General features: G+C 43.8%; 2 protein-coding genes across 12 annotated transcripts in view; both read left to right on the forward strand.

The window, feature by feature from the left end:
* Window positions 1–1,146: 1,146 nt before the first annotated feature.
* Window positions 1,147–5,324, forward strand: LOC26534338 (uncharacterized). The gene is made up of 3 exons (XM_015187615.2): window positions 1,147–1,371; window positions 2,456–3,445; window positions 5,208–5,324. The coding sequence occupies exons 2-3, from the start codon at window positions 3,380–3,382 to the stop codon at window positions 5,304–5,306; spliced, it is 165 nt and encodes a 54-aa protein (XP_015043101.1). The 5' UTR covers window positions 1,147–1,371; window positions 2,456–3,379; the 3' UTR covers window positions 5,307–5,324.
* Window positions 5,325–5,398: 74 nt separating this feature from the next.
* The window catches only part of sif (still life), a 95,394-nt gene continuing 86,537 nt past the window's right edge, over window positions 5,399–14,255 (forward strand). For 4 of the 11 annotated variants that reach the window (XM_033383701.1, XM_033383702.1, XM_033383694.1 and 1 more), the window contains exons 1-10: window positions 5,399–5,530; window positions 6,110–6,303; window positions 6,378–6,496; window positions 8,449–8,472; window positions 11,068–11,266; window positions 11,617–11,778; window positions 11,853–12,160; window positions 12,232–12,599; window positions 12,668–13,131; window positions 14,057–14,225. In XM_033383701.1, coding sequence (XP_033239592.1) covers window positions 5,424–5,530; window positions 6,110–6,303; window positions 6,378–6,496; window positions 8,449–8,472; window positions 11,068–11,266; window positions 11,617–11,778; window positions 11,853–12,160; window positions 12,232–12,599; window positions 12,668–13,131; window positions 14,057–14,225 — 2,114 coding nt within the window. In that variant the 5' untranslated portion in view covers window positions 5,399–5,423. Of the gene's footprint in view, window positions 5,531–6,109; window positions 6,304–6,377; window positions 6,497–8,448; window positions 8,473–11,067; window positions 11,267–11,616; window positions 11,779–11,852; window positions 12,161–12,231; window positions 12,600–12,667; window positions 13,132–13,814; window positions 13,872–14,056; window positions 14,226–14,255 lie in introns of all 11 variants that reach the window. The other 7 variants (XM_033383706.1, XM_033383707.1, XM_033383703.1 and 4 more) reach the window with 4 other exon arrangements.

The following is a 14,255-nucleotide window of genomic DNA, read 5'->3' on the forward strand; positions in this document are numbered from 1 at the left end:
GGCGCGTGGGCTGGCTGCCGCTGCAAGTGGGTGCACGCACACCCTGCTCCACCAATCCCCTTCCCATTCTGGTCCTGCACTACGCCCCCTCCCCTATGGAACCGTTAGCTAGCAAATTGTTTAAATATTTGATAATATTCTAATGCAAGCGGGATTAACAGTTATTGGTAGGTGGGGTAGAGTGCGATGGAGTCGGGGATGCTTGGAGGAGGCTGTGCAGCTGGTCCGCTGTTTCTCAACTTGACGAAGCTTTCGTTGAGTGATTGAAACAGCGCCGACGCACAGGCGATGCTCTCTCATCATCCTTACGCTCTCTCTCGCTCTTCCTCCCACTTGCTACTTTGTTCGGCCAGCGCTGGCGCTGAGGCAGCAGCCCGCAGCAGCGCCACTCAGCATCCTTTCTACTTATTAATTTTGATGTTGCTTTTCACTTTTACTTTGTGGCATGTTGAACGTGCTGCGACCTGCCATCCAACCAGTGTTGGGCAAGGCCTGCATAGAGGGGGGTTAGTGTGGATGGGGTCCACCCACCCCCCCAGTCAGATGTTCTTATTGGTGTTGTAATTTTTTGTGTCTAATTGGAAATTGGCATGCACCACGCACTTACTACTCTACTCCACCCTCTAACCACCTCTTGCCCCATCGCCTTTTGCCACCACCCCTCCACCCTTTAAATTTGCTGCATTATTGATGGGCCTAAAGCCTGGCACGTACATTGTCGTTTCCGCCTAGCAAATTATAACATTAATATTACATTAACACACACTCCCACACACACCCACACACGAAGAGAGAACGGCGAGTACACACACACACACACACACACACACAAGCTCAGATGCCACACATGCATATGCATTGGGGAGACATTAAAAGCGAGGCAAAATGGCTAAAACTTTCACAGCATCCAGCAGCGGCAGTGGCAGTGGCAGCGGCAGCGGCATGTAAAATAATGTAACAAAATGCGTTCTAACACGAAGCAAAGCAGAGAAGGGGCAGCGCCGCAGGAGCAGCAACAACAAAAGCAAAGCCACCCCGAAAAAATGTGTGGCACACATTCCAACAGTTGCAGCAAGGCAGCGCAGCTGGCGTCGCTGTTAACGTCACAGCATCTTTGCTGCTCTGCCACTGCTCTGCTCTGCTCCTTTCTGTTCTGCTGCTGCTGCTCCTGGCAAAGTCAAAACGAATTTCGAAGTCGACGGTTGTGGCTGGCGCTGGTCGTTTTTTCTCCACTGCGCCTCTGCTTGAAAAATACTATTTAGGCTTTAAAAACGAAACCCCCCCTCATAGAAAAAACCGAGAATCCAAACGCAACGCACTTAACAAACTTAAATTCTAACCTAAAATCAAATTTCAAATAATAACGAAATTGTAAGGAAGTGAACATGGAATAGAAAACAAGAAACCAAACCAAAAAAAAGTGTAGCACACACATTTGGACTGTGGACTGTGGTGGAAAAAACGCCCACGAGGCATTTTCCGAATGAAATAAAAGTTTAACCGAAATGCATGAAAACAAACATAATTAAAGTCACAACGACGAGGGGTGTGGGGGAGTGCAAGAAATGGCATTTAAGTAAATTAAGGTGTGGTGATTTATGCAACTTTTTTAGAGGCACACACACACACACACACACACAGTCGCATAGGGACAGAAAAGACGGAACAGACAGACGGCAAAGACCGAAAGACATGGAGGATGAGGATTGGTGAGGGGACGGAACGGAACGGGATGGGATGGGGAAACTACACATACCTCTAAGCTAAGACCACACACACACACAGACATGTACACACATATACCTAGCGATGAGAAGAAGAGAAGCGCAAAGAGGAAGAGGAATACTAAGTAAAGGATAAGCAAGAAAGAAATCGAAATTAAAATATATGTTGTACAGCAACAACAACGGGATAAGCAGCAGCAGTACCAGCAGCAGCAGAGCGGGGAAGAGAGAGTGAAAGGGGGAAGAGAGGGAGCAATTTTCGGCTGTCGCTGTAATTCGACGCTCATCTCTGCTCTACTTTGCTCTCCCATCTCTCAGCTCTGCTCCTCTCCCTTATGTTTTGCTGCTGCTGTGCTCTGCCAGCCTCCTGTTTCGTCAAGTGAAAACATTCGAGTTTCGTCAAGTTTTGTAGGTATTTTGGCAGAGCACAAAAATACACAGAGCCATCATCTGAACCGAACCTGCTCCCTGTCGTTGTGGCCAAAACTAAAGAAAAAAATAAAAGAAAAAAGCTTAAATTCTTGCATAAAATAACAAAAATCAAACAAAAATGTATTTCGAACTAAACCGCGAATAGTGATTTTTAATTAAAGCTGTATTTTGATTCGGAAATAACTCGAAATTACCGAAAAACGTAACCATTTTTTTTTGTGGTCGTGCTCCCCGAAAGGCGTTGCCAAATCGAAAAGCTCTGATGGATAAAACAACAAAACCCTAACTATAACATCCAGATCCCAGGCAGGCACAACCCTTGAAAGAACACTCAAAAGAATTACCAAAAACTAAAGCGAAATCTACATTAACCATACGCACCGTTTAAAAGCACAAAAAAAGTGAAAAATTCACATAAAAAAATTATAAAGGAAAAAAGCCGAACCATAAAAAGCAAACAAAAAGCTAAAACTCTCTAGAGAAGGAACAGAAGCAGCAGAATCATCGGCAGCAAGAACATTCTGCTGCATAAATAATACACGCCACACACAGAGGGACGAGACGAGACGCACGGAAGGCAGGACCACACGCGTCATATAGGAGGAACCACATACCAGGCTGAAGGAGCCAGAGAAGCGGACTCTGGAAGCAAACACACGCATGCAGAAGGCGCAGGGGAAGGTGCTGGATGCGGTGCTCCTGTTCTATTATTTAACTGCTTTCAACGTTAGCGTGTTCAACTTGACGAAAGTCGATTGAAAGCCGCCTTCAACGGCATCCAGCCACCAGCATCCCTTTCTCTCTCCCGTTCAATCAACACAGAGAGACAAAGTGATAGAGAGAGAGAGAGAGAGAGAGCAAAAGAGAGAGTCTGTGCGAGAGAGTGTGACGGCAGGAACGACGTCAACGTCAATCCGCTCAATATTTATACATTGAGCGGAGTCTCTTGGCCAGAATCCAGTACCAGAGCCAGGACCCCAAAACGCAAACGCTCCCTGGCTCCCTGCTGGGCCTCAAAATAAATAACATCTGACATCTGCCCGACCCTCGAGTCGCCCCCCACCCTCCTCCCTCCCCCCGGTCTTTCTCTGCATCGAGAAAGCACTTAACCATAAAGAAAGCCCCCCAACAAACGAAACTTAACGAAAAGCGAAACAATTTCCATACAAAAAACATAAAACCAACCAAACGTGAACTAAAAAAAGAAAAACTAAAACAAAGCAATGGGCGCCAAGGAAAGTGTCGAGGCAGCCGCCAAACTAAACGCCGATGGCTGGGGTCATGTGGAGGTGTGTATATGTTTCCAGACAAATAAATAGCAATTACTTGTCCATTCAAAAAAACCCCTTAAAAATCAAAGACAGTTTCAGTCAAAATCCAGTGAGTTATACGAGATGATGATGTGTACAAGGGCGGCTGTGAGGTTTTCGGAAGTGTGCTGAAAATCGTATTTTTACAGACACCCAAGAACCCATTAAGAATTCTTCAATCTAAAAAGAGCCTTCTGCTTCCAGCTTTTCCTTACCTCCAAAATATGCGCAAATTATATACCATCCTTACGTTTTTGTCAAAAACTAGCATCTTTAGAACCTCGAGGGGTATACTAAACATATTATAGCTTCATAGAAATGGTTGAAGTGTTCATTTATTGTTAGTTTTCTAGGACTTCAGCATAACCCATGGAAATATACACAAATGTTCAAGTATTTGCTTCTTTCAAGTACTCCTTTCTTCATCTTATTCCCTAAAAATTATTCTTCAAAGAATTGTAGTACCCATTCACTATCCATTCTTAAATTAACGAGAATGTCCCTCTTTCCCCCCTATAAAAATATCCATCACTTGCCAAATATTGTCAACAGTTTGATGAACCAATTCGATGTGTCGCTCATCGCCCCGAAATGTGTGTCACCTTCAATCCCAATTGCATTTCCCCATGAGAGTGCTGCGAGAGCTGAGAGCTCCGCTCTTGTTTTCGCCTTTTGATTGATTTTAAAAATACATTCTGACAACAACACGTGCATCCAGTGGCACGCAGAGAGGGAAAACACAGAGAGAGAGATGTGGTACCATTTTCCCCATTCTCATTCCCATGCCCATGCCCATTCGCATTCCCATTCCCATTGTCGTCGTCGTCGTCGTCGTCGTCGTCGTTGTCTAGTGGTCCACTTGATGATCACTCTGTGGGCCCCCGAACATATCTCCCAGCAGAGATCTGTGAGATCTGAGAGATCTCTTGAGCAGAATGCGGGCTGTGTGGGCGTTGGAGGCGCTCACGAGACGCCAAAAGAGAGAGCCCCGAGAGCCGCCGACTGGGGCCGCCGCGAGAGTGTGAATGGAAAACGATTTGATTTTGATTTTTCTTCGGCGTCTTTTAGTTGAGTCTGTGGCGTGCATTTGTGATGTTGTTTTGGCGTTTTCAAGATCTCTTTTAGCCGCAATCTGTGAACCGCAATCCGAGTAAGCCAATCCACATAGGAAGCGAAGCCGGCAACTGAATGGCCAACATCCATTCGATAAAACAGGTGTCTCTGTCTCCGCGCCCGTTTCAATGATGTAAACATAAATAGATATATACATTTATACGGCTGTATATGTATTTTTAATCACAGCTATAGCCATCTCCCCCATGTGGCAGACATATGGGGCAGACAGAGTGAATATCTGTGGAAATTATATCCCCCCATAAAAAGAGATTTTGCATCTGCAATGTGCACTTCAGAGAACGAAATCAAAAGCAAAAACTTCAAAGCACATTTTCCGCTTTACATCGTTCCGTTTGCGTTGTGGATTTTCTTTTGTTTTTGACACCTACACAACAGCTTTTTAGCTGTGCAGCGGCCGCCGAGTGGAGTGATGGGGGAGTGGACTGCACCGGCGGCGTTCGCACCTCTCGGCCTCTGCGGTCGCTCGGTTATGTGTGGATGATGATAATAATAAGCGTTGGCGTGTGGGTTGCTTTAAAGACCTGTTTTTTCGAATATTACAGCCGAAGAAACATAACAGATATTTGATAGATTTACTCATATTTCATGTGTTTAATCTTTCCAGCGAGGAAGTCGCTACCACGGCCATCGGCACAATCAGCGATCGCAGTCGTTAAATCGCGGACAGGCGCTCTCGCAGGCGGACGTGAGCGGAATGTGGTGACATCGGGGTGCCTCTGGTAAAGGTAAGTACTCTTACATAGCCATTATTCTATCTGTTAACAAATATAATCTTCTATATTGTTGTGTAGGATCTGCGGGCAGCTGCGCCAACTGCGCCATGGGCAACAAATTGAGCTGCTCCTGTGCCCCGCTTATGCGCAAGGCCTATCGCTATGAGGATTCACCCTGGCAGAGTTCCCGACGACGCGACGGTCATCTACTGAGGTGCGTTCTAATAGAGGCTCTCTCCCCTCCTCTCTGAGTACCCTCCACTCTCCTTTGACTCTGTTTAAGTTCTCTGACTGCCGAATGTGGGCCTATCAAACAACAAAACACCAAACAACAAACTGAACAATTAGCTAGAACCACAATTGAATCCGCTCTTTCGATCAACTTTTTTCCAATCCAACTAATTGTGTTTCTCTTCTGGTTTTTCTTTCTTTCTCAAAAAAAACAAAACAAAACAAAAAAACAATTACTAACAAACTAACTTACGACCTTAATCCAATAATCCAACAACAAAACACACACAAAATGCGGCCAAAAACAAAAACCCACTTCGAAAACTCAACAACAAATGTTCTCCTGCTTCAACTCTTCCTTCCCTCCAACGACAACAACTACAACAACAACAACTGCAAAAACAACAACTATAACTACAACAACTATAACTAAAACAACAAACAACTACAAATGCGATTCTTTGTTTTGAAAAACTTTCCTCTTACCAAACAATTAAAATTGGATTAATTCTACAATCAATCTTGATCAATCTTTGATAATTGTATTTCTAACCAACAATAGTTCGTTCAGGTTGTGGGCAGAGGTCTTCCATGTATCAGCCAGCGGAGCCGGCACCGTTAAGTGGCAACAAGTGTCAGAAGATTTGGTTCCTGTGAACATCACCTGCATTCAGGACTCGCCCGAGTGCATCTTTCACATCACCGCGTACAACAGTCAGGTGGACAAGATACTCGATGTGAGACTTGTGCAGCCAGGTGAGTGCACATCATCCGCCCTCCCCTCTCCGAATGAGCATCTAATTCCCGCTTGCTCCTCCCTACAAACACAGGTACACGCATTGGCCAGGCATCAGAGTGCTTCGTTTACTGGAAGGATCCCATGACAAATGACACTTGGGGCTTGAACTTTACATCGCCCATCGATGCCAAACAGTTCCGAGAGTGCTGTGTAAGTATTCTCTTACAGTCTGCCAACAAACAAACAACAAAAAAGCGAGCAAAACCATTTTGCATAGCAACGACAACAAAAGCGCAAAAAAAAAATGAAAAAAAAAATACAAAAAAAGAGAAAAAAAATAAGAAAAATTGAATTAAAAAAATCAAAACCTCAACTGATACCGATACCGAAATATACCGAAAAACCTCAGCCACCACCCCACTAAATACAACACTAAAACAATGGCCTGGGGCAGGGCCCCCGTGGCCACCCACCCTTCGTCTCTGGCTAATCATGCCCCCGCCAGCTCAAGCACTCTACTACTCGTACTAACTAAAACTACAACCAAAGCATCTCCCCAACCACCAGCCACCAACCACCACTGTCATCGAACCCCCCTCCCCCCATCTGAGCCACTCACCCATCAATCCAAAGAACTAAAGAACCGAGAACACCCAACGAACTTACACAGACAATGAAACACACATACAGTACTCGTACTACTCGTACAGCAGAGAGAATGGCGATGGCAGCCGGCCCAAGATATTAACTACGTTGAAGATGATATGATATGATGATGATGATGATGATGATGCTGATAATGATGCTGATAATGATAATGATGTTTGCTTTGCATATACATACATCTGTCTGTCTATAATCGTGCTTACATAAATTTATCCCATAATCAAACTCAAGGTTCCACAGTGCCACACGACACTCGATAAATCTAAAGAATAAATCACAATCAAGCTCTTCATTCGCTCAGCAGCAGTCACTGTCCATCTCTCCCTCTGTGACACACACGCACAAAAAACAAACCATAACTATTTCCTTGTACTCCGATAATTAGAACAAATTTCAACGCGAGGAAAATATTCGAACACCTTTTTTATTGAGTTTTGTTAATGGTTTTCTTTTTTTTTTGGTATTCCCCAATTGAAAATTACTTAGTTTCTAGTTGAAATCGTTGAAGAATTTGGCCAAAAGTAAAGTAGAAATTGTAGAGATACACTCACACACACATGCATACAAGAACACGCACAAACCCCCACACACACACACACACACAACACATAGACTGAGAAATGCACTCACTTTGATTGTCAGAAATTGAGAGAGAGAAAATAAATAGAAGGAAATTCACTTGTTCATCAAATTAGGAATAAACCCTATGTAATACTGTCCGTTACGACTGTCCGTTAGTTAAAGCTGAACTACACTAAAACTTCAAACTGTTAGCGCTTGAATATCAGAGAAAATAACAGATTAACATATCACATTTTTTGAATGGATTTGTTCTCACGAAGAAAAAACTCCCTACAACGCTGTGAGAGAGGATAGAACAAAGAAAAACTAGCTGAAAAGTAAGAAAAAGATCAAGAAGTGGAGCGCTCTACATGAGCAAGGTGAAATTAGTGATAAGGTGACATCGTCCGCTGTGCTGAGGACCATCCATGCTCTCCCGGCTCTCAGAGAATGTAAAGTTCTGCACGTGTGCATACATACTGCCAAACGGATGGTCCTCGAAAGAGAGTAGATGTGGTGACGACGTCAAGCCTGACTTGCAGACTGACTGGGAGAGATCACTCTCTTTGAGTAAATGCGTTATATGAAAACTCAAGACTTACTGTTAAGCCAAACTGGAGAAGATAGACTGGGAGAAAAGGCTTTTTCTTTATGCTGGCTTTACAAATGTCTAAGATGGAAAAAGTTTATATCTTATCGACTCAAAAACTTAATTTCTGACTCGTGGAATAGCCATTGTCATTATTCATACTCCTGTTCATACACGAACCTCCAGCAACATTTCTGTACACACACATGTATACACGACATACAACATATGCCTATAAATATTAATAGATTCTATAATATAATAGTAGTCAAACATAAACTGTCTGGACTAGCGTCTAAATAATGATTTCATTTTCTTTTCTTACTTTGCGCATCATATGTTGCAGGTATCTTACATTGTAAAAAAATACGTTAGTATCGCTTCATATTATTTCTTTTCCACTGTGTCACACCCACACCACCGCACACATACACACGCACACAAACAGACACACATATCGTAATTCTTTTTCTGTCACCCAATGTGTCTTTTGATCGCAGCTAAAGATATATGTTTATCGTAGTAGATCCACAAGGAAAACCCCTTTGTCGGGCATGTACCTATAAGATCACACCACAGAATCACACCCAAACACACACATATTGAGTGTTGTATTTGTTGTAAACTTTTATTGCTCTATGTGTCTACCCACCCACCAACCCACTCTACCCACCCCAACCCCAGATTCCACTCTCGTTTTTCACTCTCAATAATTTTAGTTTGTTGTTGTTTTTTTCGATGTTTGTGGGGGGGACTCCGACCAAAAGTCGTTAGACTTTTTGGGACCATTTGTGTATATGTATGTGCCTCATTCATGTGCAAGATACGATGAAGAAGATGCAACAGCGGAAACGATCCGATCCGGAGAACATGTAACGCAGACAGACACGAAACACACACACACACCACACTCACACACGGCCATACACACACACACACACACACTAAAATTTGTTAAATGTATTTATATTATATATTCTTTCATTTCTTTTTCTCTCTTCTAATCATTTTTCGAAATCATTCTCGAAACACGCCAAAAACAAAACAATATATCCCCCTAAAAATATATAATGTCCACCCAAAAAAAAAAAACAAAATACAAATAAAAATGTTTCATTTTTGATGCATTTCATTTTCGTACGAAACATCCAATTCGAAAACATTTTCAAAAAAAAAACCACAAAACGATACCCAAAAATGAATACCGACGGATATTTCTGTCCCGAAAATCAATATCGATAAAATGTTAACAAATATATATAAAAATAAAACACGCAACACCTCCAACCAACAACAAAAAACTCCAACCAAAACTCAACAACAACTACAACAATAACAATAACAACAACAACAACAATACCCTCTATAATAAACCCCCGAATGTACACCCCACCGACTGTGTCTCTGATAAATCCATATTCTATATATATATATATATATATCTATATATATATGTGATATGATATATCCGTTCTTTACCCGTGCCCCACCCCTTCGAAATGCTTTTATTATCTCTAACAAATAATTTTATTTAACTATCTCTAAATATATATTTATGTATGTATAAATATATTTTTCAACACGATTCGTTTGCATTTCACGTGTGCCCATAAACCAAAAAACCAAAATTTCTGCAAAAACCAAAAAAAAAACGAAACAAAAAATGTAAATGAAAACGAAACCCATACAAATTGATTGATGATCAATGATTGAAATGTAAATAATTTTGTGGAATTTGTACATGGAATGGAAAATGCAAAAGAAAAACGCAAAACGCTTTAAAACAATCGCACGTATCCTCTACTACAATACCGTTACCTATCCCCTACAATCCGTTTCCGACGAGCCCTAATCCGAACCGAAACCCCATCCCGAGTCGTCCTCCCGTGTCCAGCCAATCCGCATCCTCCGCTCCTCCCGATCCGAAGATCCCATGCAAGTGGGCGGTTTACTACGAATCGATGCAATTTTCAAAAATCAAAAACAATCTTACTCCAGTGAGGATTTGAATGAGTATCAGAAATACTAGAAGCAGCAGCAAACATAGAAACATAGAAACAGAAACAGTAACAGTAACAGAATCAGAGTTATATATTTAGATATATACATATATAGTATATTCTTGGAGCATCATTTATCGCCTTGAAGGCGCACCGCTTCCATGGAGGTTTCTGAAACCCAACAAAAACGAAACAAAAACGAATCGAATACGAATACGAATACGAATATTCAAGCAACACCACGCACATGGCTTACAATAAAATGTTAAAGTTAATACAGAAATTACGAAATCCAAAAAGCAAAGTTCAATTTTGAAGTTCTGAAGAGTATCCAATAATCAAAAGCAAATGTTAACAATGTTAGGCTAAGTCAATGTTTAGATCAAAAGTTATCGAATCAGTTACTAAGGCGGCGCTGAGCGCTGAACATCGAGAGGAGGAGAAGAGAAGAACAACAGCTTCTAGGAGCAAATTTCAGAACTATATAAACTATCTATAGTATATAATATATGTACATATATAATGCTCGTTTGTGTCCTACACTCTACTACTCGTACTACTACAACTACTACTACTACTAAAACTATTACTATTACTACTAAAACTGCTTTCACTATCTAGATATATATTGTATGCCTAAACCGTAGATCAAGGCTTTAAGCACCCAAAGCTCAAGCTTCGAAACCTTCTTTCTGCACCCCAAAAATAATTCTTCTTCAAGTAGATCTCGTAAGATATGTTTTCTAAAAGAACACAAACACAGAAACACACCTCAAGAAAGTGAAAGTTTCGCCAGGCGCCAGCTTGTGCCCACAAAGATCTCCACAAAGATCTGAGGATGAGAAAGTGAGAGGTATTAGAGACAGAAAAAGAGTGAGAGATAGCGAAGAGAAGAGAGAAAACCGCACACACAGAACCTTGTAATCCCCAATCAACTAACCTAATGATAGTGCGACGTTTTACAGTCGCCTTCTTTCAAATTTTCACGAAAGGCCTCGTCGTCGTACTCGCTGAAATTGGATCCGCCGGGCAAGGGCAAGGTGAAGGCCAAGCGAAAGCCTCTCAGCACACCGGCGTCGCCGTCGCGCGTCCGCCAGGAGCCCCAATGCACCTGCATGTCCGCCGAACAGTATGCGCGCCTGAGAACCGATCCACGTGTTAGAGGTGAGAGCAAAACAACAAACACAACCAACAAACAAACAAAAAAACAAACTATAAAACCCCCCGCCCTCCAAAAAATACCGGGATAGGTCCACCAGAGAGCAAATACATCCATCATCTGCACCATCTGTGTACCACGATGATGAACAGCTCTCTCTCTCTCTTCCGGCCCCCGAAAGTTTACGTTTCATTTCCTCTGTTTGTTCTTTTGATTTCCCTGCAAACAAAACCTGTAAGATCTGAAGATCAATGAATGAATGAACACTCAGAGCTTTAGCAATTAGGCGACAAGTCCTGTCCTCCCACCACGCATCCCCACACCCATCAAAACTCATCCGCCATCCTCATTGCAGGTTCATCCACATTGCCGCGCAACGTTGGCTCGCACCGCATCACCGATGTCGATGGCCAGCAGCAGCAGCAGGTGGGTGGCAGCGGCAAGGTGGTCAGTGCTGTAAGCAGCACCTCGCTGTACGACAATGTGGCCAGCGGTGGGCCGGGAGTAAGCCAAGGCGGTAAGCCAACCAAAGCCAAAGAATGCCAAAGAATTCCTTCTAATATCCACGATTTCCTCTCTCCCTTCACACAGACACTTTGCAGCGTCAGATGAAAGGACAGCAGGAACGACTGGATGTGGCCAATGCTGGGGTCAACACCAATACCCCGGGCGTAATTGTCACCGGGGTGGGCAATGCGGGTGGCAATGCGGATATGTGCACCCAGAATCATGTGGGCTCTCAGGTGGGCAGCGACGATACGGCCGCCTGCCAGATGGACATGGATATGTCCAAGAGCGAGGGCACCCAAGCGGGCGGCGGCCTCCATCAAAATGTGGGCACATGCACCTCGTCCTCCAAGTCGACGGGCACACGCAGCAAGGACTTTGGCGATGATATGGTATGTTCTGTCGCAAAATCTGGCCATTATTCACCCACTCATTGGTCTCCTCTCTCCCCCTGTTTCTCTAGTTGCAGACACGCGACGCACACTCGCACGACATGCACCAGCACAATGTAATCAACAACAATACACGTCGCAAGACCAAGAGCACGGAGGACATGAACGTGGACACCAGCACATTGAAGCGCATGCTGAAGCCGATGCCCAGCACCGAGTCGCCCGTCACCTCGCCCGAGATGGGCCGACGCCGCTACAACTACTATAATGCCAATGCGGCCCAGACATTGGGACCGCAGCACATGCACCAGCACGGCATGAGCATGGGCATGGGCATGGGCATGGGAATGGGCGGGGGCGTTGGCGGTGGTCATCACGTCATGAACAACAACACGATGGGTCGGGCCAGCAGTCAGTCGTCGCGCTTCTCCGGCTCAAGGTGGGTGTCCGTTCTTCGAAAATGCTCTCCTCGAATGCTAACTGAAACACATTGTTTGTACACAACAGATCTTCGCATGAAATTGGACGCGGCTATCCGCCGCGTAATCTCTATTTGGAGCTGGAGCGAGAGCGCAGCTGCATCGAGGGCTCGCCGCCCTCGGATAACGTGATGTTCGATAATCAGTGCTATGCCACGACTCCTAGTTCCAGTAATGGCAATTCCGATCAGGATCAGTCTTACGGTCAGCAGCAGTCCTCGGGACAACAGCAACAACAGCAGCAGCAGCAACAGCAGCAGCAGGCGCATCATCAACAGCTGCAGCAGGCGATTGCCCATCAGCGTGCCTCACGGCATCAGCATCATCATCAGCAGGCGCCCAATGTGACGCCCACACCGGGCAGTCCCACCTCGCGACTGCTCCTGGAGTACGAGATGCATCTGAGGAATACTCTGGCCAAGGGCATGGACGCCGAGTCCTATAGCCTGCACACCTTTGAGGCTCTGCTTTCCCAGAGCATGGAGAATCTTGGTGAGCAGGGTTTCGTAGTGGTGTTCTCCATCGTTCTTCTTCGTTTTGGTTTACATTACCATTACCTCTGTTCGTTCTTGTTGTTGTCTGTAGCTGACGTTCGATTCTGTTTGTGTTTTGTTTTTCTAATTGAATTTCCTCTCTTAATTAGCTTTTGAATCGAAATTTTCTGTCTGCCCGTCCGCCTATCCGTCTGTCTGTCTGTCAGTCAGTCAATCCATCTGTCTGTTTGTTTGCCGACAATTCCCAATTCGAAGAACCCATGTCATTGGCCTAATCATGTCAGGTGTTTTCGATGGAGAAGGGTTTGTGCGGATAATCTGATTACAAAAGGGGAAAGAGAATTAGTTGCAGAATGTTTTAGAAGGGAGGGCTTTACCAAACCAAAGGTGGTTGATGGTGTGTGTGTGCGTGTGTTAGTGTGGGAATCTCCCTTAGAGAATTATAGAATTTCGAATATAGAACCATATTGTTTTTTTTGCCATGTGAATCGTTTCTACATGCTATTTTCCATTTTCTATTATTGATAATCAATTTATTCATGTTAATTTAATCTTTTCAAACCTATGTCTAAACCTAATGCTATCCCTTGCCATAACACAAACAAAAATGCTCTCATTCATTGCCTCCTCTACTCACAAACATCCACAACAATCAAAAACCAATCAAACAACCATCATCAGAATTCGCTGAAAGCCTACCCGGATCGAACCAGCGCAGCCCATATCCACTACGTAGGCGTAAGTAGTTCCATTCCAACTCTTGCACGATGAGATCTCTATATCTACAGCTTATTATCATTCCTCGAACTGTTCCAAAAAGCTTTAGATTTTTGAATGCCCTTCAATTAGGATTTATCTCTGCGAGTTTGGTCTTTGAATCCAATTAATCCGTTTAATCGTTTGCTATATCTTTCGATCTACAGCCAATGCCAAATCTTCGACCTTGCCATTGCCGCCACACCGACCCTTGTCTTCGATACGCGACAAGGAGCGTGATCGCGATCGTGATGGTTACTACAGCGACCGAAATGAATTGATACGCGAGAGAGAGCGCGAACGCGATCGTGGCTATCTATCGGATCATAATGCTAGGTATGCTGTAACATTTATATATAATCGGAA

Source organism: Drosophila pseudoobscura, chromosome X (assembly GCF_009870125.1).
Source record: "Drosophila pseudoobscura strain MV-25-SWS-2005 chromosome X, UCI_Dpse_MV25, whole genome shotgun sequence".
In the NCBI taxonomy this organism is placed as follows: Eukaryota; Metazoa; Arthropoda; class Insecta; order Diptera; family Drosophilidae; genus Drosophila; species Drosophila pseudoobscura.